Consider the following 24,343-nt stretch of genomic DNA (forward strand, 5'->3'; position numbering starts at 1 on the left):
CCGTTCTCTTCAGAGCTTGTGTAAATAAACGCTGTAGATACTGTATGTACTGTAGAACAACACAAACACACACATATACTGTACATTTAGTCGTTCTCTTCAGAGCTTGTGTAAATAAACGCTGTAGATACTGTATGTACTGTAGAACAACACAAACAGAGTCATTAAATGTGTTATCACTCGTCTCCTGTCCCAAGAACACGGCAACAAAAGTTATCAACATTAGTTTAGTTTCATTTTATTTAGAAAGGCACTTACAGTATGAAAGGCTCAAATATACTACTACAAGAGACAATGAGGGCCGAGGCTTACCTTTCACACACATGCATGTATAGTACACACTCACATATACACACACATGCATGTATAGTACACACTCACATATACACACACATGCATGTATAGTACACACTCACATATACACACACATGCATGTATAGTACACACTCACATATACACACACATGCATGTATAGTACACACTCACATACACACACACATGCATGTGTAGTACACACTCACATATACACACACATGCATGTATAGTACACACTCACATATACACACACATGCATGTGTAGTACACACTCACATATACACACACATGCATGTATAGTACACACTCACATATACACACACATGCATGTGTAGTACACACTCACATATACACACACATGCATGTGTAGTACACACTCACATATACACGCATTTAGAAATGGAAAAGAAAAACCAGAACGTGGACAGGCCCAGAAATGACATCCTATCCTTCACTTTGGCAAAGGTTCTATTAAGGGGAGTTGCCATCAAGAAGGCGATGAGAGGAGATCTATTACAGTCCCTCTGAAAGGAGATCCCAATCCTGTCACATCGTACTCTTATAACACACACAGGGTACAGGAGACATTACTGCTCATACTATTACTGATCAGGCTACAGGTATTGATGAATTGTGCTCATTGTCAAAGTTTCACCCCGTTCATAATAATCACTGATTAAAGCCTGTCGAAGCACTGTGATAAGCACTTATTTCTACATAAATATATGTTTCACTAAAGCGAACAGGAGAGTTTAGCTCTATAAGAACAGCAACCATACAGTATGGCTTCAGCATCAAGAGGTGACATGTACAGTACCTATAGAATCAGCATCGCATCTGTCAAATTGTACAAAAAAGGCATCATACATCATATAGCTTTCATATAGGTGTCTCAGGTAAATATATTAAACATTTCCAACATATTTTAAAGAAGAAAAAAACCTGGATATTTGATGCCGTGTAGGTATGCCAACAGTTCAGAGCTATCATATCCCCATAGTGTGTTCTCTTTGGATCAACGCTTTCCTGCAGATGGGCACTTTTTACATGTATTACTATTTATTTATTCATAACAAATGTGTAACCTTTATTTAACCTTTATTTAACCTTTATTTAACTAGGCAAGTCAGTTAAGAACAAATTCTAATTTACAATGACGGCCTACACCTACCAAACCCTAACCCGGACGACGCTGGGCCAATTGTGCGTCGCCCTGTGGGACTCCCAATCACGGCCGGATGTGATGCAGCCTGGATTCATTAAGGAACAATACACAGTACACATCGGCTGAGGATCATTTCAGACACAATGTTTCTTATCAAAATGAGTCACTTTCATTTTCATTCTATCTATTTCTTTTTACAAACATAGTGGTGTAACTACACCGTCTCTACATAGTTGGCTGGGTAGAGTCCCTCTCTCCCTCCATCCTTCATCCCTCTACACCAGCCCTGGTCATCCTCATCCTCAGTCTTCAGAAACTCCTCACCTGGAGGGGAGAGGTAGAGCATGGTCATCATATATCATTCAGTAACAGAGTACCACAGTCTCTCTCTCTCTCTCTCTCTCACTCTCTCTCTCTCTCTCTCTCTCTCTCTCTCTCTCTCTCTCTCTCTCTCTCTCACACACACTCACAGACAAGTACAGCGTGAAGGCCTACCTGCTTTAAAGGAGAGCTCATCTGTCTCCTGTCCGTCATAGTCATAGAGAGCCCTGACCTTAACTCCTCCGATCATTACACTGAGAGAGAGAGAGAGAGAGTGTGTTCGTGTAAATCAACCATACACTAACCGTAACTACAGGCAATTAACACAACAGTCAGTATCTGAACTATATGAGTCATCATAATGAGATGGGAAGTGAGTACTACACGTCTCCTGTATCATACTAAGACTGTAAAGTAAATTCCTCCAACTACTTAACATCACTGAGATGGAGTTGTACTGTAGGAGGAATCAATAAAGACATGTTTACCTCCTCTCTATGGTGCCTTGCTGTGACTCCACCTCTTTCTCTTTCTTCCCCTTTTTGCTTTTCTTCTCTGGCGTCCACTCCTGAAAGAGACGTTTCATTCGACCCCATTGGACAACAAGGCAGACCGGTCCAGTATATTAGCCTCCAGAGACTGTAATACTGGTCACATTGTTGTTATACTCAGTATGTTGGACTATGCTCTACTGTTATACAGTCTGCTGCATTAGCTTGTAACACTGTTCACTACATTAGACTAACTCTGACAATAACACAGGGCAGAAGTCTACATCAATCCATATTACAGTACACTATATTAGGCCCCATTAACTTCCATTAGCCCGCTGTGTCTGTGTGTGTGAGAGTGTGCATGTGTGAGTGTTGCACCTGGAACTGAGGCCAGTCAGTGGGCATGCCCGGTCCGTGGGTGTTCTTCCACCAGCGCAGGTCGTCCTGCTCACTGATGGCCATAAGAGTGTTGTGGAGCTCATTATACACAGCCTTCACACTAGGAGAGAGGAGGAGAGAGGGGGGAGGGAGAGAGAGGGGGGGGTAGAGAGGGAGGGAGAAGGGGAGGAGTGAGGGAGAGAGAGAGAGAGAGGGAGTGTGGAGGGACAGAGAGGGGAAAGGGGGCGTGACAGAAATGGAGAGTGAGAGATGAGATAAAAACATTTACACAACGCAACTACAACAAACACACCCAAACACACCATCCTAGTCACAGTCTGGCTGCAGGTGTAGCCTACCTCTCGTTGTTGGTGACGTCCAGGTGTCTGTGGACGGACAGGAAGGCCTGTTTAAGGAAGCTGATCCTCTTCCTCTCCTCCTCCTGTGATTGGTCAAAAATACACTCCATCTCCTCCATGTAGCGAGGGGCATAGCGGGTCACCTCCTCCAGAACCTTCTCATAGCGGGCTCGCACCTGGGGGAGAGAGTTACACATTATTACACACAGACTCACACATTCACTTCTCTCCTTCATTCTCTTACTGTCTATCACTTACTTTCTCCGTCTCCTGCTGAGCCAGCTCTCTTTCCTCCTGAATCTTCTTCTGTTTCTCGATGGCCACGTCAGGGTTGCCCTTGGCGTGGACCTCCCGGTCCTTGGCAGTCTGCTCCTTACGCTGCACTTTATGGAACGCACTCCTGGCTTTGTCCAGCTGGGGGGGGGGGGGGGGGGGGCACAAGGTAACACTGACATATTAGTGACTCAATGAAGACTCCCATACAAACACTTACAAGTCATTTACCTTTTCCTACCCTATATAAAGGTATGATCTTTGAGTCTGGGAATTTCTCAGTAGAGATTGTCCATTCAACGTGGTGATTCATAGTGTCTTAGAGAGACATCTCTTTCATCTACAGTATTCTAACCTTCTTCAGCCGTTTGGCCCAGGGCTTCTGAGCACGTGCGAAGCCAGTCCCAAAGTCCTGGGACTCCTTGAAACCTCCAAAGAGCTTCTTATGGAAGGTCTCTTTCTGCCAGGTCCTGACCCGGTCCCCGTCCTCCGAAACCAGGGAGCGACACACGGACGAGTGCAGGGCGGCGAGGCGGTCGGCGGAGGAGAGGAAACACTGCCACGCCTGCAGGAGGGATCCATATAGCGGGCCTGTAGAGGGAGGAGAGGAGAGAGAGAGAGAGAGAGTGGATGGGTATACAGTATCAACAGGGAACATAGTGAGCAAACAGTGAATCTCTTCAACTGCAGTACTCACTGGAGTCCACCAGGGGCTTCCACTTGTTGCTCCACTCGCTGAGTTGCTGAGCGTACTGCCTCTCCACACGGGCTCTCTCCTGGAAGCACACCACGATGTCATTACACGCCTGGAAGGCATCCTCCGTGCGCTTCACCGTGCGCTGGTAGTTCCCAGGCTAGAGGGAGGGAGGGAGGGAGGGAGGGAGGGAGGGAGGGAGGGAGGGAGGGAGGGAGGGAGGGAGGGAGGGAGGGAGGGAGGGAGGGAGGGAGGGAGGGAGGGAGGGAGGGAGGGAGGGAGGGAGGGAGGGAGGGAGGGAGGGAGGGAGGGAGGGAGGGAGGACGAGGAGGGGGAGGGAAAAGTTTGAGATTGAACATACAGTAGTAATGTAGCAATGGATATTAACACAGATAGTGAAGTTAATTTCAGTTAAATAACAATTTGACTTTCCTCTCTACACTCTCAACACCATGACCTGTAACCTGTTCTCATCCTAACGTCGATCTGTTTTCCTTTAGACAAGTCATTGTAATGTTTTGAGGTTTCTGTAAAAGCCTAATGAAGGCACCATGGGGTGTGGCTGGTGTAGACAGGCCAGTAAAAGGACAGATGAAAAGGGAGTGATGGAGTAACAGAGGGCAATTCACTGAGGGTAATGACATTACCAGAGTTGTGTTTGTGGATGTGGAGTTTGGAAAACGCTCCATTTTTTTCCTGGCGCTATTTTCACCCCTCTGCTTCAGTTTGATAACTTTTTCTTTCTCTCTCTCTCCCTCTCTCTCTCTCTCTCTCTCTCTCTCTCTCTCTAGGTCATCCTCATCCCGTTCCCTCCCTCTCCCTCTCTCTTTGTGTATGTTGTGGTTTCTACTGACTCTGAGAATTAAGTGAAAACAGCTGAGGAATCTTGCCCAAAGCCAACAGCACTGCTCCAGAACTAGCCGCAGCCAACCAATCACAAAGGTCGACCGAGACAGCCACCTCAACTGAGCCTGCACAACACTACAGTATATCACAGAAATCAAGTCATCAGAGATCTGACATGGTTCTCTGTAACAAATCACATTTCATGTACATACCAACAGAGTAGAGCAATCAAATGGCTGTATAGTTGTGTACATAACAGGCAGAACTAGAACAATGTGAAATGCTGGGGAAGCAACATAGTGAACCTATAAACTCAAATCAGTCAGACAGTACAGTGGACTGTCACTCCAGTGATGGCTATTCTACACACTCTACAGAACTGAACTAGTAACAACTATGACAACACAACCAGTATACTCCATAATAAGAGTCAGAGCACATATTCAACCCAACACTTCACAATGACAGGCAGCAGCCAGAAGAGGAGGGCCAGAGAGCAGCATTAAGAGGAACTGGGCTGGAAACACATCCAACACAACAGGAGGGAGCCCAAATTACACAGAGAGAGGAGATGAAAGTGGGGCAATGACCAGGAGGCCAGCAAACAGGAAGAGAAGAAGCAGACACGGGTCAGTCGGATGGAGCTGCAACTAGCCAATTGGTGGAGCATAGAAGCCAAACCAACCTATCCTATAGCCATAGCACATTTATCAGCCTATCATGATATGAGCATTATGGAGGATGGTTAAAAACAAATCTATTTTTCATTTGAGAAACATATTGGCTATCACCTGCACTGTTGGAGCTCGGAGCTGAAGTATTTCACTGTTACACTGCAACTACATAAACATCTTACACATCCAACAACCCATATGTAAAATGTATGGACGCATGACTGTAAGTTGGTTTGGATAAAATCGTCTGCTAAATGGCATATATGATGTATTATTAAGTTGTTATAATCCATTTCAGAGTTGTTTATTAACAGGTAATAACGTTGTAATGATTAGGATACGGCTGTAAAGAGGTGGGTGAATGATGGGATGATGATGATGATAAAAGGGAAGCAGAACTTCCTTTATCGGAAGCTAAACAAAATATGGCCAGCCTAGTGTGATAGAGAGGCCTTGTACACACTGACCTATGAGCAGCAATACTGTTTTGTCTGTCACGGGAATCTCTTGTACAAGGTTATCAAGACATCCTGAGGCTAAATGGTGCTGTGTTTTCCTGTCTGTTTCTTCCCCCTCTCCACCTCTTTCTCCATCTCTCTCATTACATTTCTCTGTGCACACACGTATAGACACACACACACACATACACACACACGCACACACATACACACACACACATACACACACACACACACACACACACACACACGCACATACACACACACGCACACATACACACACACACACACACACACATACATATACACACACACGCACACGCACACACACACATACACACTCACCATCCAGAAGCTCTGTTTGGTGGCATCTTCAGTGGCAACCTCAGGAGGGAGAGTCGACATCCTGTCCACTGAAACAGAAGAATATGTAGTGAAATCATTTATGTCCTTCAACATTCTGTGCACCTCTCAACATACCTTTACACCACCTAGGTGGTCAGTTGAATACAACGATGGAAATCCATGAAGACCAGTTTGGTTCAGAAAGTCTGAGATAATTATTTTCCTCCACAGTAAAGTTTATTCAAGAGATTGTTACATGTATTAATAAAACTGGACAGATAAGAGGATACACTGTAAAGGTCTTGCTGTGAATTTGACAGGCAGCTCAGTCATAAGTACAATTCTGTGTTTCATATTGTAGTATACCTACTGTAATATAAATACGGTATCAAAGCAAGTACTCTTCAACTGTGAATGAATGAAATTCACTGAGGGGTGGGGTTTATATTCCACAGTATTTCTCTGTAATTACAAGGGATTGGTGCAAGCAGGTTGGCTGCTGCAGTATGCAAAGTGTTTACACATATTTGGTGTTTTATATCACGTGCACATCTGGAGGCCTTAACAAAGGCTTCCAAACTGGCTGCAACCACAGAGCAAAACAGACCAAGGACATGGCAAAATGTAAGGTTTAATCTTTTACTGCAGTGGGCTAAATCAGGGTCACACATGGTAGTCTTAAACAAATCTACTTTGAAACAAAAGTATATACCTCACACACATGGTTATGGGCTTAGAAACAAGAAGAAACCTGTACCATGTCAGATATAGAGTTGTCACGCCCTGACCTTAGAGAGCCTTTTTATGTCTCTATTTTGGGTTGGTCAGGGTGGGCATTCTATGTTCTTTATTTCTTCGTTTCTGGCCGAGTGTGGTTCCCAGAGAAACCATCGTTGTCTCTGATTGGGGATAATACTTAGGCAGCCCTGTTCCCTCCTTCTGTGTGGGATCTTGTTCTTTGTTTGTGTGCAGGTAGTTTGCACAAAGAAGCTGTTCGGTCGTTGTATTCTTTATTGTTTTGTCTTTTCTAAAGTTTCACTTCGTTAATAAATTATGTGGAACTCAAAGAACGCTGCGCCTTGGTCTCATCCTTCCGACGACACCCGTTACAGAAGATCCCATCACTGTCACGACTCCTACCGAAGGTGGCTCCCCTTCCTGTTCGGGTGGCGCTCGGCGGTCGTCATCACCGGCCTACTAGCTGCCACTGATCCCTTTTCCCCCTTTTCTGTTTATTGGTTGCACCTGTGTTGAGTTTAGGCTAATTGGCTTTATTTACCAGCCGGCCCGCCTGCTGGTTGTGCGGGATCATTTCGGTGTACATGTGTACACGGCTGTATGTCACAGTTGTCCGTGTGTTTGGATTTTTGCTGGACTGTTTAAGTCCCCCGTGTTTGGGGCATTTGTTTGGGTTGGCATCTGTTCACCGTTGTGGTGGATTAAAAAGTAGCGCTAACCTGAACTCTCTGCTTCCTGCGCCTGACTTCTTCCCCACTACACCCCGTTACAACCACAAAGAGACCAAGCAGCGTTTCCTGGAGGAATGGACATGGGAGGAGATACTGGAAGGCAAGGGACCCTGGGCACAGGCTACAGGCTGGTGAATATCGCCGTCCTAAGGAGGAGCTGGAAGCAGCAAAGGCGGAACGGCGACGCTACGAGGAGTTGGCTCAACGAGGCGTGCACGGGAGGCAGCCCCAGAATTTTTTTGGGGGGTGGCACACGGGGAGATTGGCGGAGTCAGGTTATAGACCTGAGCAAACTCCCCATGCTTGCTGTGGGGCGAGAGTGACCGGGAAGGCACCGTGTTATGCGGTAAAGCTCACAGCCCGGTGCGCTATATTCCAGCGGCCGGGCTAGAGTGGGCATCCAGCCAGGACGGATGGTGCCAGCTCAGTGCTCCTGGCCTCCAGTGCGTCTCTTCGGCCCAGGTTATCCTGCGCCAGCTCTACGCACGGTGTCCCTGGTTCGCCAGCACAGCACAGCTCAGTGCGGCCTGTTCCAGCTCCCCGCACTTGCCGGGCTACAGGGGGTATCCAGCCAGGACGAGTTGTGCTAGCTCTGCACTCCAGACCTCCGGTGCTCCTCCACGGTCCAGTGTATCCTGCGCCGGCTCTGCGCAAGGTGTCAGACAAGCCCAGTGCGGCCTGTTCCAGCTCCCCGCACTTGCCAGGCTACAGGGGGTATCCAGGCAGGACAGGTTGTGCCTGCTCCACGAACCAGGCCTCCAGTGATGATCCATGGCACGAAGCCTCCAGTGATGATCCATAGCACGAAGCCTCCAGCGGTGATCCATGGCACGGAGCCTCCAGCAACGGTCCCCGGTCTGGAGCCCCTAGCGACGTTCCCCGGTCCGGAGCCCCCAGCGACGGTCTCCGGTCCGGGCCCCCAGCGACGGTCCCCGATCCGGGGCCCTCACCGAGGGTGGGCCAGAAAAGTGGGGTGAGCCAGAGGTGGAGCGGGATCTACGTGGATCACCGTGGATAGATGACCACCCAGACCCTCCCCTATAGGTTCAGGTTTTGCGGCCGGAGTCCGCACCTTTGGGGGGGTGGGGGGGTACTGTCATGCCCTGACCTTAGAGCCTTTTTATGTCTCTATTTAGGGTTGGTCAGGGTGTGATTTGGGTGTGCATTCTATGTTCTTTATTTCTTTGTTTCTGGCCGAGTGTGGTTCCCAATCAGAGGCAGCTGTCTATCGTTGTCTCTGATTGGGGATAATACTTAGGCAGCCCTGTTCCCTCCTTCTGTGTGGGATCTTGTTCTTTGTTTGTGTGCAGGTAGTTTGCACAAAGAAGCTGTTCGGTCGTTGTATTCTTTATTGTTTTGTCTTTTCTAAAGTTTCACTTCGTTAATAAATTATGTGGAACTCAAAGAACGCTGCGCCTTGGTCTCATCCTTCCGACGACACCCGTTGCAAGAGTTGAAATGTTTCAAACGTAAATCACAGAAGACTGAAATATAACAAAACTGTTTGACATAAAAACACTGTATTTTCATTGCTTTTTAAAAATATTATCTTGATAAATTAGCATATTATGAAAAATATTGATAACATTCCACCCATAAGACCAGAGAGGGCACTTTGGTCATTGACTGCAGGAGAGGGCTACAACTTGCTGCCACTCCAATCTGTGCCTTATACATTTTAAATTGATGAGGCACTTTAACCACATAGGAGTTAAATTGGTCCAGCATTCTCACTCACGGGTGCAACAAATATAGCATCTTACAAGGTACACCTCAAAATATGGTAATGAGCCAGAAACAACAATACCGTGCACCCACTAGTGGTCAAAAGGGTTTTGGTGCTCCAAAGATACGGTATGGTACTGTACTCTGTGGTTTGGATTTACAATACCATTAGAAATACAGCAATTATTTCCCCGCCCACAAATTTGTTGTTGCTGATAATACCCCCAAATTACCGTATAAATTACAGTTTTCCGTTACAGTGTAGAATTGGACAAATGTGTTGCAAAAGCAAAGTCTAATTTCTACAGTGTACAGGGTAGATTAATAACTACCAGTAGGTGAGAGGGAGTTATCTGGCGTGGTACAGTATCAGTATAATACAGTAAAACAGATACTCAGAGGCCTGGCATTTAAGGCCCTGAGTCTACCAGCAAGGATGGAATGCCCTCTCCCACAATTCCCAGCTTTGAAACTTGAGCCATCCCAAAATAAACAGGGGGTAAAGGTCACCCCACTGTCTCCGTCTCCCTACTCTCTCCCTCTCTGTGTCTCTGCTGATGGGCTTGTCTTCCCCTCTCGCCCTAGAGAAACATAAAAACATAGACACACATGCAATACGCACACAACACACACACAAACTCACATGCTCCTAAATCTACAAACACGCACTCAGACAGACAGTGCCAGTTCCAGCGACATAAGAGGTTTCTTAGGGCCCTCGGCCGCTAGCGGGCACGACCCCAAAAAATATAATTGTTGAAACTTACTATTGAGAGTAAGAATACACCAGTTACAATTTCAAAATGCGGTTGTACATCGGCAGTTTTTCTGCTGCAGAGGAGGCTTGTGGGAGGAGCTATAGGAGGACGTCCTCCTACAATGAGACCATCCTCCTATAGCTTCTCCCACCAGCCTCCACTGTTCTCTTGTTATGTCAGTCACTGATAGTCACTCAATTAGCCATGTCAGCTAACAATTTGTTTAATAGGTAGTTAGTCTAGCCAGCTATCTAAACACGCAGGGCACGTGCCCAAAATTTGTAGATTTGCAGGAAATGAGCTTCAAACTGCAAAAAAAATCCCCAAACGGCTAGAGGCTGCCCTGCAGACAGACTCACATGCTCAGTGACACAAAATATAAACTAGAGAGACAAACCCACATGATCCCAAACAGCTTACAATAAAACCTCTCTCAAGGCATTTTACAGAGAATGTAACAAATCCCACCCTGTCACAAGACTAATCTTTCTCTGTCTGTTTTCCAGATATCTTTATCTCTCCCACCCTCAGTCAGACCCACTATCAGATCCAGTGATTCTTCTGTATCTGCCTCTATTCATGGGTTATCACATGATTCTCCATCTTCAGTGAGGGCCTGTGATGAAAGTGTGGATCCTTTCTGTCTCTCTCTCTCTCTCTCTCTCTCTCTCTCTCTCTCTCTCTCTCTCGCTCTGTCTGTCTGTCTGTCTGTCTGTCTACAGGAAGATGACACAACCCACAGGGTCTTTAGTACTCTCTCACAACAGATATATAATGAATAATTTCCTTCTTAACCTTTGACCCCTCTTCCTGTCCCCTTTTTCTAGTGAAGGACCCCGATCAGTACAGATAGTGATAAGAGCATACCAAATCAAGGTATTATTTGAATAATATCTCACTTACCGTCTACTGCCATAGATTTGACTTGATCACAGACCATGCAAAAAAAATCTGAAACGCCTGTGTGCTCTCCAAGTCAAACTATTAGAAATCTCTGGAGGAGTCCAACACTTTTGCAATAGCCTACCCCAAGAGAAAGCAGAAAGGGTACATCTTCTGAAACTTATTGAAATGCTCAAGCCTGTCAGATACTCCCACTGCCAACTCTCTCACCCCCTGTCTACCCTCTCTTCCCCCACCACAGTACCCATCACCCCCTCTGGCATACAGTCTCTCTCCTCCCCCTGCCCCCCGTTTTGGCTGTCACACATAACTCAGTACATACACTCACGTCTAGAGGAAATATATAGCAACATATGAACGCATACTACAAAAATAGACTTGTACAGTAAACTATCAGTGGATCAGGTCTTAATGTAGTTTGAATTCAGCCAGAGAAATCGGAGGTTACAGTGAAATACATGGAAAAGTGTCTTACCTCTCACTCGTTCACTGCTGCTGGTGGTCTCACTGTTTTCACTTGCTCTTCTTTTCTGGGTTAAGTTTCTCACCACCCTCCTCTCTCTCTCCCCTTCTGTCTCTCCCCTTAGCCTGCTCAGTTTTTTCCCTAGTTCTCTCCTCTCTCTTCCACTCCTTTTACTGTGATTTTGCTCCCTCTTCTTCCCTTTCTTTGGCCCACTGTCAGTGTCAGATGAGTTGGCTGTCTTTTTCCCCTCTCTCCTCCCTCACCCGCTTTCTCCTTTCCCTCTCTCTCTTCAAAACAGCTGCAGAAAACTAATTCTCTGGCTCTCTGTACCACACCACTGGACAGCACCCCTCCCACTTATGCTCTCTTTCCCTCTTTCTCTTTCTCTTTCTCTTTCTCTTTCTCTCTCTCTCTCTCTCTCTCTCTCTCTCTCTCTCTCTCTCTCTCTCTCTCTCTCTCTCTCTCTCTCTCTCTCTCTCTCTCTCTCTCTCTCTCTCTCTCTCTCTCTCTCTCTCTCCATGGAGTGTTAATGAAGTGTGCCGTGCTTTTGGCTTTTAGTGTGTATGTGTGCCTGTGGTCTGGGGTAGCAACCTTTGACTAGGACTGTTACAGAGCACTGTGTATGTGTGCTATATAGAGCCTAAGGTTTTGTCATATAACTGTATGTTGTTAAATACCACTCTACACAAGCCACAGAATCACATATTATATAGTCAAAGATAAGAAGAACAAAATTCAACCCCCTCTACGTCCCCCTTGCCACTCCTCTATACATTCCCCAAGGGTGTTTGGGGGTCTGCCACAGATGGTGAGGACATCCAGTGCGTGAGTGTGGATGTGTGTGTGAGAGAGAGAGAGAGAGAGAGAGAGAGAGAGAGAGAGAGAGGAGAGAGAGAGAGAGAGAGAGAGAGAGAGAGAGAGAGAAAGAAAGAGAGAGAGAGAGAGAGAAAGAGAGAGAGAGAATGTGTGTTTCACTTTAAAGCTGGGGATCTCTGGAGATGAATAGGCGGCCATATTACCAACAGCAGTCACTCACATACCCTATGATCTCATGCCTAATGCTATGCTACACTTCTCTGTTCTGCCTTGCCAGGACTTGTCGTTTAAAAAATTAGACAGTTGAGCTGCTGACACAGTGACTCTGCAAGGCGTGGCATTCAAGCTCATGTTATTGTCAAACATTGGGCTGTCATTGAGGGGAAATACAGTATTATCAATCCACACATTATGGTTCCAAAAGTAGAACCACTCACACAAAGTTACCATTATACTGAAGTGTATTATACTGTGTATTATACTGAAGTGTATTATACTGTGTATTATACTGAAGTGGATAATGGTAACTCTGGCAATAAAGTATCCTGATCAGATGTTCTTTTTACCAATTAATCATGTATGCTTTGGCATGTATGGCCTCTCCAATGGTTATCTTATCCAAGACAAAAATGTTGCAAGTAGTTAACAAATTAAATATGCATATAATACACTTTAAATACATTTTATTTCATAGTTCGACTTCAAGTTGTTAATTCTAAACAAGGTGATTGTTTTTACTTACGGCGCCTACGATAGGCAGCAAAAAAAATTAGGTCCTATTCTTTTCCCGGAAATGACATGTAAAACCGGCCATTTTGATGAGTCAGCCTTTTCCTCACATAGACTGGAAGGTCAGAACGTGGCCTGGTGATTGTGAAGCTGGACATTTTCGTCTTATTTGAATTAAACGATATAGCTAGATAGTTAATTTCCTCAGCAGTCATGTTTTATTTATTTAGACAGTAAACAAATTCCCTCCATGTGGCTAGCTAACGTTAGCAGCTTGCTAGCAAAGTAGGCTAATTGTAGAGTATGCAGGGACCTCATGTTGGCTAAGTAGTTAGCTATAGCTACTTAAACGTTTGTATGAAACTTTCAATTTATAATTTCGACTTGAGGTAAATCAAGTGTTCGGGAAATATTTCGTTTTGATTTAGCCTATACCCAAGAGGGTGAACCTTTCTATGGACACTGCTTAGCTAGCAAGTTACCTGGGGCATTGCGGTGTCTGAAACGTCTCCTATGATGTTTTGCACTGGACTCTGGCTCTGACAGGCCCGAGTCTGAGGATGTTCGCGTCTAATGTAGTTAGTATTGTCTGCTTGATTGTAAGTTGCAGATATTGTCCTTATGGGAGTCTTTTTCTATTGTCCAAAGGTTACGAGGCTGTCAGAGAACCCACAAGGTGAGTGGTTTTCTTTCATATGTAACGTTACTTTGTTTTCCAATGATGTTTTGCACTGGGCTCTGAATTTCTGTGGCGAAAAAGTGCTCTCTGGCTCTGACAGGCCCGAGTCTGAGGATAATGTTAGTCTGAGTCTTGTAGATTTTTTAAATATTCATTGATTATTGTCCTAATGGAACTTATTTTCCCCAAAGGTGACAGGGCTAAGTATACCAAACTACAAGGTGAGTAAATGCTAATGACTAGCAAATTGAATCCTTGTTTAAATGTCTTTCTCCTGTGATGTTTTGCACTGGGCTCTGAATATCTGTGGCGATAAGGTGCTCTCTGGCTCTGACAGGCTTGAGTCTGAGGAGACTGATAATTAATCACATAGGATCCTTGTAGGTTGTGATGTAATTATTTTCAGACAGTTTTCTATCACTTTCTTTTCATGCAGTTCTTGGACCTCCACAGAAGATGTGTTGTGACTGCAGTCTGTTATTAACATGGGGTGAGATCTTCAATGGTTAATTTAGGGGCCTGTTTTGCACAAGAGGCACTGTTTTACCTGTATCTCCAGCATTATCCAGCTGGTGTCACTACAGTCCCTTTTTTGTTTCAATCAAGCAGCTTCCCCAACATGCCCAAAATTGCAAAACAATATCCCTTTTGCTAATAATTCTGTAGATGTGGGATGAATTGTTAATACAAGGGCTGACTCATCAATGGAAATGTGCTGACCTAAGTGAGATTTTTTATTTATTTATGTTCCTGATTGTTATGTAAGGCTGAAACATTAAAATATTTTAATCAGATACTCGGGGTCATGTCCTTTCTAACTTTACTGGTGAGCTCCCCCCGGCAGGTGTGTTTGATGCAAATGGTTAATTTATTTGTACATGTAATAAATGACCACTCAATTTTATTTCTGCATCTTTATTATAATTCTAATTAATTCATCTCTTAACATTTGACATTCATATATTTGTTTATATGAATGTGCATATGTAGATCACATTGTGTAAATTACTGTTCATCTGCTCATACTTCTCATCAGTTTAAAATATTCTCTTAAACAAAATGGTGCTTTCTATATAGCCAGATCCTTCCATCTCCTAAAAACGTAATTATACACCTCTTGAATCCTGCTATGAGATGGTGGTGAAAAACACTGCAAAACAAGTTTGTCACTGCCACATTTACCCAACACTAGTAAATGGTAAGGTTGTCATAGCAGCAGGAACAGGCATTCATACCTTGTTGATATTCTAAGAGTAATGTGATAATGAACCCATTGCATAATGCAGTGACTGTAAACCACCTGAACAGTACATAGTCTCTCACAGTGCAGCAGCTGTGTAGGGGGCTTTCTGCAGGGAGTTGATGCCTGGAGGACATGCAGAACAGAGGTCTTCCATAGGGAATGGAGCGAGCGGTATATAAAGCACTTCAGTTAAATAACATTGTACCTTCACTGGAAACATTATTTGGAAGACAGATTCTTTAGAACTTTAGGGTTAGATTTTTTATATAATTAGGATGAGCATTATTTTCATCGTCCTTATTGCTATCACCAACCTCATTCCCCATCCTGAACTCTGCTCATGTAAGGCTGTATACACAGGCAGCCCAATTTTTCCCCACTAATTTGTCATTTGACAAATCAGATTTTTTTTCAGATCTGTCAAACTGAGTTACTGAATTGTTCTGCCTGTGTAAACAGCTTAAGTGTGTAGCGTGTGTGGGCATAAGGACAAGGATCTGAAGGCCTCACATTCCTCCTTCAGATTGGCGTGAGATGGAAAGCACTCATGCATGTAACCTGCCAATACCCACCCACTGCTGGGGGATGTGTTTTAGGACTCAAATGTGGTGTTTAGTAGTAAATGGAGATAATGGAAGAGCCCTTAATTTTAGTGATGGAGAAAAGAGATGTCCAACTGATAACAGATTAAGCTGAAAGCACCCAATCCAACTAAATGCAAGGTGAAAATAGGTCAATAGTATAATTCCTATGAAAATGACAAATCAGGGATATTTAACCTTTCCTTGCTCAGGGACCCCCTCCCAGGCAAACGGGTGACCCAGGGACCTGTCTTCTCAACAGGTGATTGACAATGGAAAGGTGAAGTAATCAACATTTAAAAATCGATTTAGTAGATAATTTGCCATTATTTTGAACTCCCCACATAATTGGAAGAGGAAGTGTAAACTCTAACCTATTACCTAGAAAGGTCATTTAAACACTTTTGCTAAGAACAACTGTTTAGCTGGTTAAACAAAGGTTTGCCATGTGTTGCCAAAAATGTATGTCCAAGTCAAGAAAGCTTTCCAGCAGCACTCGCCACACTGGAAACCTATACACGTGTGCTGTTTCAAAGCCTATGTCAGACACTGGTGTAATTATTGGCTTCAATGAGTGTCATTTGCTCTATATTAGGAGTTGATTAATAAAGTTGATGTAATTATAAAGATATTCTCCTCCACTGTAGGTATGTAATTCAAAATGTTTATTCTGTTATTGATAGCGATATAACGATGTAAAAATCACGTTTTGCTTTGGGGGTTTTGCAGACCCCCCGGTTGAATAGCCCTGACATAAATGCATGTTTAAATGAGTAGATAAACAATGAAATATCAAATAAAATACTACTTTAATGATCCATAATGACTTGAAATGTACAAAATAGAAACAAATTTGATGTGAATAATTATATGCATCTATTTCACAATACCGTTTGTCAAGTGGCCATTTCCAGGGCACAATAGCTACATCTTGATCTGCATAAAATAATGTGAATAATGACAATGTAGTGAATCTAACTTTGGCTTCCACACAGTGAGGTTTAAAGTGATACGTATAGTCACAGCTTTATACACAGACACTGCCTCAAAGTGAGAGGAAGCTTGGATGGCAGAGTAATTCTTGCATAAAAATATATTTAGGGCTAGATTCAACCCAGAACGCAGAATATTCTCGTTATAGCGCAATTGACATTGAGAGGTCATTTCCAATTGAGCCGACAAATGCAGTGTTTACTGTGAATGCAGTCTCTGGGAGTGCAGGAACATTGTCTTTAAATGCCAATCGTGCTATAACGGGGGTCTTCCACCCTCCGGATTGAATCTAGGCCTCAATGTCAATCTGAAGCATACATCAGTCAAACCATTTCAAAATATTATACCAAAACAAGAGGGCAAAGTAAATGTGGTTTTATGACTAGACAAAAGCCTTGATATGTAAAGCATTTTGTACATCAAACTAAATAGATATTTTTTCTGTATTTTTGGAGGTAACAATATAGTTTTATATTTATATACATTTTAAATTGTTAGACACCATGGTGTCATAGTTTGACCTACAGTCATGAATCTCATGATAACAATTTTATAGGATTATATCGACTAACACTACTGGCAAAATTATGAAAATACATTGCCTAAAATGCAAAAGAGCGCCACCTCAGCCATGAAAGGCAGAAAGGAGAACTGCACCTTATAACAGTAAGGACGATGATAGTAATGATAATAGTAACAATAATTCTCTTCATATCAATAGCAGTATTCCAGACCCATCTTAAGTTAAAAAATTGTTGTAAGAACAATTGTAGTATTAAAACAGAACATATCTCTCCTCCCACTCATTTGGGCCTCAGTTTATGTTCTCATGCTTCTGTAGAAAGAGTTTTTGGAAGGAGTGGGGGGATTGGGTGGGAAAGAGGAAGATTTGGCAGTTTGTTTCTCTTTCCCTCCCCCCTCCTTTTCAGTCTCAATCCCTTGCACAGAGAACTTTAGAACGGTTGAAAAGCAGTTGCTTCGATGCTTCGAAAGTCTTTCGTATAAATGGAGTCAATCTTCAATGAGATACTGATTATGTCACGTATTCCCTCCATCTCTGAAATCACAGTCCCTTTTAGTATCAGTTACATCTTGGATCCAAACAAATATATTTAAGGTGTCCCATTAATTCTAACATAAACACAGAGAGAGAGAGAGAGAGAGAGAGAGTGTGTGTGTGTGTGTGTGTGTGGTGTGTGTGTGTGTGTGTGTGTGTGTGTGTGTGTGTGTGTGTGTGTGTGTGTGTGTGTGTGTGTGTGTGTGTGTGTGTGTGTGTGTGTGTGTGTGGCAGAGAGAATGTGAATATGTGTGTACATTACATACATGAGCATTTGTAAGTGTGTATTTCTGTATGTGCCAGTATAGTGATCTGTGTATTGAGTGAGAGGGTGTACATGTCTGTGTGTTTATTTCTATGCTGTTGGTCTGGGCACTTATTTTTGCTACAGATTTGTAATACAGTGACCAGTCTGTATATAATATGCCGTTATAAGACTTAAGATGATAAAGAAGCTATAGAGAAATAGAATGTGTTTACAGGTCCTTATCGAAGGGCCTTCAGTGAGCATGGAGCCGTCCCATTAGTGAGGTAAAAACAGACAACCAATCACACACAGTCATACTGACAGGTTTCCTCCAGTCACAGCCACTACAGTCAAGTGAGGATTTACCCATCAAGCTCTTTCCAACAGGGGACAAGTCATATCATTCAGTACAACAGGTAGGGGCTCCGCTGATGACACACTGACCCCTACTAGAGGTGCTCCACCTACGACATTACCCAAGACATGCATGTAGGCTGCCACCTTGTCTCATTCATGCCCATATTCTGAACTACAGAATATGGACATGAATATTCATCCCAATAACTCGCTCCAGCAATGACATTCACTCAGACAAAGAGCTCTTAACATTTCTATTCACTCACACAGGGTTTCATTGACTGCACTCCACTAACTGTAAGGGGAGTCTCTACTGAAACTGAACACATCTGAGCAAACAGCCAGCTATGGAGCCAACAACAGTCAAGCTAGACAGCTACTGTACCTAATCCTTACCCTAGGGTAGAGAGGAGGAGCTAGACAGCTAACTAACCCTAGGGTAGAGAGGAGGAGCTAGACAGCTAACTAACCCTAGGGTAGAGAGGAGGAGCTAGACAGCTAACTAACCCTAGGGTAGAGAGGAGGAGCTACAGCTACCTAACCTCAGGGTAGAGAGGAGGAGCTACAGCTACCTAACCCTAGGGTAGAGAGGAGGAACTACATCTACCTAACCCTAACCCTTGGGTAGAGAGGAGGAACTACAGCTACTTAACCCTTGGGTAGAGAGGAGGAACTACAGCTACCTAACCCTAACCCTTGGGTAGAGAGGAGGAGCTACCTAACCCTTGGGTAGAGAGGAGGAACTACAGCTACCTAACCCTAACCCTTGGGTAGAGAGGAGGAACTACAGCTACTTAACCCTTGGGTAGAGAGGAGGAACTACAGCTACCTAACCCTAACCCTTGGGTAGAGAGGAGGAGCTACCTAACCCTAACCCTTGGGTAGAGAGGAGGAGCTACCTAACCCTAACCCTTGGGTAGAGAGGAGGAGCTACCTAACCCTAGGGTAGAGAGGAGGAACTACAGCTACCTAACCCTAACCCTTGGGTAGAGAGGAGGAACTACCTAACCCTAACCCTTGGGTAGAGAGGAGGAGCTACCTAACCCTTGGGTAGAGAGGAAGAACTACAGCTACCTAACCCTAACCCTTGGGTAGAGAGGAGGAGCTACCTAACCCTAGGGTAGAGAGGAGGAGCTACCTAACCCTAGGGTAGAGAGGAGGAGGCACCTAACCCTAACCCTAGGGTAGAGACGAGGAGCTACCTAACCCTAGCCCTAGGGTAGAGAGGAGGAGCTACCTAATCCTAGGGTAGAGGAGGAGCTACCTAATCCTAGGGTAGAGAGGAGGAGCTACCTAACCCTAGGGTAGAGAGGAGGAGCTACCTAACCCTAGGGTAGAGAGGAGGAACTACAGCTACCCAGAGAAGACAGGTGGAGAAAGCTCTAACTAGTGTTAATAATGAGGACAATCCTCATTCTCTCTTTCCCCAACAACACTATGAACTGCTCAGATGAAAAAGCTAAACAACATTTGATTGTTTCTCTCAATATTTTGGGCTAAGTTTTGTCACTATTTTACTCCTATTGTTATTTGTTGCCTCAATCTACATTCAGTCATTCCATCCTTGTAGTGTTTGTGTGTGTTGACATTAGAGTCAGTGCTTGTGTGTGTTACTGTATTTGTGTGCATGCGAGTGTATCTGTGTGAGTCAGCTACCAGGCCCTGAGTACCAGGCATTGGTCAGCCCTTGTTCCATCCCTCATTTCCCCTCTCTTTTCCTGATCGGTCCTCCCTCTGGGTGAAATCAGGTCCTCTGCTTTTGTTGTGTGAATCCCTCATGGATAGCAGCAGTTGTGGCCTCTCTCTCTCCTGTTCCCTCACTGACTCCATCCCCCCTCCTTTCTCTTTCTGTTTGTCTTCTCAGCTCCGACTCCCATCATCCCTTCTTCCTCGTGGTGACAGAGCAGAAATGGGAAAAGGAGAGCTGGAGAGCCTTGGGAAAGAAAAGAGAGATTAAAGTCATGTTTGTTTGTTTGTTTGAGCCAGACGCTTTAACAAGAGTAAGAGCTGCCCCAGTGCCATACTATCTGAATAACACATTAATTCATTTTGAGCCTGATTTCAATTCAAGAGACAAGAGAGAGACAGGAGAGAGACAGGAGAGAGACAAGAGAGAGACAAGAGAGAGACAGGAGAGAGACAGGAGAGAGACAAGAGAGAGACAGGAGAGAGACAGGAGAGAGACAAGAGAGAGACAAGAGAGAGACAAGAGAGAGACAGGAGAGAGACAGGAGAGAGACAAGAGAGAGACAAGAGAGAGACAGGAGAGAGACAGGAGAGAGACAATAGAGAGAGGACAGAGACAAGAGTGACAGAGGAGATAGAGGACAGAGATAGGAGAGGAGGATAGGCAGAGGTTTACAACCTGGCATAGGATTTGTTTTATCTTTGTTTATTTTACAAGACAGGCCTATCTCTGTACTCTTATCCTCTCACCCATCCATCGCTCTTCCCCTTACCTGTCAGTCACTCTCTTCAGAGCACGGTCAATGTTCATGCGGTGTCCAACACGCGTCACCCCCAGGTCCAGATAGTCCTCCTTGGTGAGGGAGGGCAGGTGAGTGCCGTCGATCTCGTTGTCCAGGAAATGCTCCCTGTGCTCGCCCAGGTTCAGGTATCCCAGCCAATCAGCCACGTCGTATTTGGTCCAATAAGGCAGTGGCTTGGAGGCAAAGGGCTTGGAGGGGGATGGGGGAGGGAGGTGGGGGTAGCTCAGGCAGGGGGGAGCGGGGAGAGGGTGCAGGGGAGGGGATGAGCTACCAGATAAAAAGTGTGTGGGGGAGAGAGAGCGAGACACCAACAGGGAGGCGTTTGGGGGAGGAGGGGCGCCAGAGGGGGCGAAGAGAGGAGGGGAAGGGGAGAAGTAGGGGTCCCCCATGTGGTTAGCGGGCGAGGGCGGGGTCATAGAGCCGCGGAGCTCGTAGAGGCTGCTGTAGAGGGGTGTGGTGGGGAGGAGGGGGAGGGAGGAGGGGCGGGGGGGACCCAGTTTGGGCCTCTCTGAGGGGGAGATGAGGGGACTGGGGGCTCTCCTACGCTGCAGGTGGTGGGACTCTGCCTTCCTGGACTCTCTACTTGGAATGAACTGGAACTCCAGGGCTTTGGTGCGATACACAGGCCGGTGTTTAGGGGAGGTGGGATAAGGGGAGTAGGTGGGGGAGGACAGGGGGGAGTGGGAGCGCGGAGGGGGCTGTACGGCAGCCACAGGGGGCTGGGGGGACGGGGGACGGTTCCAGTTGGGGTACTGGGAGGAAGGGGTGGGGGACAGGGACAGGGCGGGCTGGGAGTGGTGGATAGGGGAGGGGGACAGGGAACGAACTGAGGGGGGGCTCAGGGCCGAGGCAGAGTCTTCTGAAAACCTAGGGACAGAAAAGAAGGAATACGGTACCTACGGTACATAGAGGGGCTCTTCATAACATATTACCCAACCTCACCACCACTATTCATAACACATTACCCAACCTCACCACCACTATTCATAACACATTACCCAACCTCACCACCACTATTCATAACATATTACCCAACCTCACCACCACTATTCATAACACATTACCCAACCTCACCACCACTATTCATAATACCTTACCCAACCTCACCACCACTATTCATAATACCTTACCCAACCTCACCACCACTATTCATAACACATTACCCAACCTCACCACCACTATTCATAACACATTACCCAACCTCACCACCACTATTCATAACACATTACCCAACCCCACCACTATTCATAACACATTACCCAACCTCACCACCACTATTCATAACACATTACCCAACCTCACCACCACTATTCATAACACATTACCCAACCTCACCAACACTATTCATAACACATTACCCAACCTCACCAACACTATTCATAACACATTACCCAACCTCACCACCACTATTCATAACACATTACCCAACCTCACCACCACTATTCATAACACATTACCCAACCTCACCACCACTATTCATAACACATTACCCAACCTCACCACCACTATTCATAACACATTACCCAACCTCACCACCACTATTCATAACACATTACACAACCTCACCACCACTATTCATAAGACATTACCCAACCTCACCACCACTATTCATAACACATTACCCAACCTCACCACCACTATTCATAACACATTACCCAACCTCACCACCACTATTCATAACACATTACCCAACCTCACCACCACTATTCATAACACATTACCCAACCTCACCACCACTATTCATAACACATTACCCAACCTCACCACCACTATTCATAACACATTACACAACCTCACCACCACTATTCATAACCCATTACCCAACCTCACCACCACTATTCATAACACATTACCCAACCTCACCACCACTATTCATAACACATTACCCAACCTCACCACCACTATTCATAACCTGCTACCCAACGTCACCACCACTACTCATAACACATTACCCAACCTCACCACCACTATTCATAACACATTACCCAACCTCACCACCACTATTCATAACACATTACCCAACCTCACCACCACTATTCATAACACATTACCCAACCTCACCACCACTATTCATAACACATTACCCAACCTCACCAGCACTATTCATAACACATTACCCAACCTCACCACCACTATTCATAACCTGCTACCCAACCTCACCACCACTATTCATAACACATTACACAACCTCACCACCACTATTCATAACACATTACCCAACCTCACCACCACTATTCATAACACATTACCCAACCTCACCACCACTATTCATAACACATTACCCAACCTCACCACCACTATTCATAACACATTACCCAACCTCACCACCACTATTTCTAACACATTACCCAACCTCACCACCACTATTCATAACACATTACCCAACCTCACCACCACTATTCATAACACATTACCCAACCTCACCACCACTATTCATAACCTGCTACCCAACCTCACCACCACTACTCATAACACATTACCCAACCTCACCACCACTATTCATAACACATTACCCAACCTCACCACCACTATTCATAACACATTACCCAACCTCACCACCACTATTCATAACACATTACCCAACCTCACCACCACTATTCATAACACATTACCCAACCTCACCACCACTATTCATAACACATTACCCAACCTCACCACCACTATTCATAACACATTACCCAACCTCACCACCACTATTCATAACCCATTACCCAACCTCACCACCACTATTCATAACACATTACCCAACCTCACCACCACTATTCATAACACATTACCCAACCTCACCACCACTATTCATAACACATTACCCAACCTCACCACCACTATTCATAACCCATTACCCAACCTCACCACCACTATTCATAACCCATTACCCAACCTCACCACCACTATTCATAACACATTACCCAACCTCACCACCACTATTCATAACCCATTACCCAACCTCACCACCACTATTCATAACACATTACCCAACCTCACCACCACTATTCATAACACAATACCCAACCTCACCACCACTATTCATAACACATTACCCAACCTCACCACCACTATTCATAACACATTACCCAACCTCACCACCACTATTCATAACACATTACCCAACCTCACCACCACTATTCATAACACATTACCCAACCTCACCACCACTATTCATAACACATTACCCAACCTCACCACCACTATTCATAACACATTACCCAACCTCACCACCACTATTCATAACACATTACCCAACCTCACCACCACTATTCATAACACATTACCCAACCTCACCAGCACTATTCATAACACATTACCCAACCTCACCACCACTATTCATAACACATTACCCAACCTCACCACCACTATTCATAACCTGCTACCCAACCTCACCACCACTACTCATAACACATTACCCAACCTCACCACCACTATTCATAACACATTACCCAACCTCACCAGCACTATTCATAACCCATTACCCAACCTCACCAGCACTATTCATAACACATTACCCAACCTCA

At 44.9% G+C, this 24,343-nt stretch overlaps 2 protein-coding genes, 1 long non-coding RNA gene and 2 other non-coding genes across 9 annotated transcripts in view; 3 read left to right on the forward strand and 2 right to left on the reverse strand.

Moving 5' to 3' along the window:
- Positions 1-213: 213 nt before the first annotated feature.
- Positions 214-11,991, reverse strand: LOC109885454 (protein kinase C and casein kinase substrate in neurons protein 3). 2 transcript variants are annotated; one of them, XM_031834773.1, is made up of 10 exons: positions 11,653-11,991; positions 6,323-6,390; positions 4,003-4,159; positions 3,661-3,896; positions 3,291-3,446; positions 3,033-3,208; positions 2,674-2,794; positions 2,290-2,369; positions 1,976-2,055; positions 214-1,804 (listed from the first exon to the last, which is right to left on the reverse strand). In XM_031834773.1, the coding sequence occupies exons 2-10, from the start codon at positions 6,380-6,382 to the stop codon at positions 1,695-1,697; spliced, it is 1,176 nt and encodes a 391-aa protein (XP_031690633.1). In that variant the 5' UTR covers positions 6,383-6,390; positions 11,653-11,991; the 3' UTR covers positions 214-1,694. The 2 variants fall into 2 exon arrangements, with proteins under 2 accessions (XP_031690633.1, XP_031690632.1); XM_031834772.1 differs by lacking the exon at positions 11,653-11,991 and adding an exon at positions 11,178-11,395.
- Positions 11,992-13,278: 1,287 nt separating this feature from the next.
- On the forward strand, positions 13,279-14,658 carry LOC109885453 (uncharacterized). The gene is made up of 3 exons (XR_002254559.2): positions 13,279-13,861; positions 14,056-14,085; positions 14,301-14,658. It is a non-coding gene; the product is annotated as an uncharacterized LOC109885453 (long non-coding RNA).
- On the forward strand, positions 13,896-13,983 carry LOC116376064 (small nucleolar RNA SNORD88). The gene has a single exon (XR_004211458.1). It is a non-coding gene; the product is annotated as a small nucleolar RNA SNORD88 (small nucleolar RNA).
- Positions 14,133-14,220, forward strand: LOC116376063 (small nucleolar RNA SNORD88). The gene has a single exon (XR_004211457.1). It is a non-coding gene; the product is annotated as a small nucleolar RNA SNORD88 (small nucleolar RNA).
- Positions 14,659-16,480: 1,822 nt separating the features above from the next.
- The window catches only part of shank1 (SH3 and multiple ankyrin repeat domains 1), a 40,154-nt gene continuing 32,291 nt past the window's right edge, over positions 16,481-24,343 (reverse strand). For all 4 annotated transcript variants that reach the window (XM_031834776.1, XM_031834777.1, XM_031834775.1 and 1 more), the window contains 2 exons: positions 20,802-21,698; positions 16,481-20,275 (listed from right to left, as the gene is read on the reverse strand). In XM_031834776.1, the coding sequence (XP_031690636.1) occupies positions 20,203-20,275; positions 20,802-21,698 (970 nt within the window). In that variant the 3' untranslated portion in view covers positions 16,481-20,202. The remainder of the gene's footprint in view (positions 20,276-20,801; positions 21,699-24,343) is intronic.

The sequence above is a fragment of the Oncorhynchus kisutch genome, linkage group LG10 (assembly GCF_002021735.2).
Source record: "Oncorhynchus kisutch isolate 150728-3 linkage group LG10, Okis_V2, whole genome shotgun sequence".
In the NCBI taxonomy this organism is placed as follows: Eukaryota; Metazoa; Chordata; class Actinopteri; order Salmoniformes; family Salmonidae; genus Oncorhynchus; species Oncorhynchus kisutch.

Excerpts from the sequence above, each read along its gene's own strand:
- LOC109885454 (XM_031834772.1), bottom strand. The coding sequence starts at position 11,214 with ATGGTCTGTGATCAAGTCAAATCTATGGCAGTAGACG. Across the intron at positions 3,209-3,290 it reads CTCAGCAGGAGACGGAGAAA|GTGCGAGCCCGCTATGAGAA; the intron begins GTAAGTGATAGA and ends TCTCTCCCCCAG. Across the intron at positions 2,056-2,289 it reads CAAGGCACCATAGAGAGGAG|TGTAATGATCGGAGGAGTTA; the intron begins GTAAACATGTCT and ends TCTCTCTCTCAG.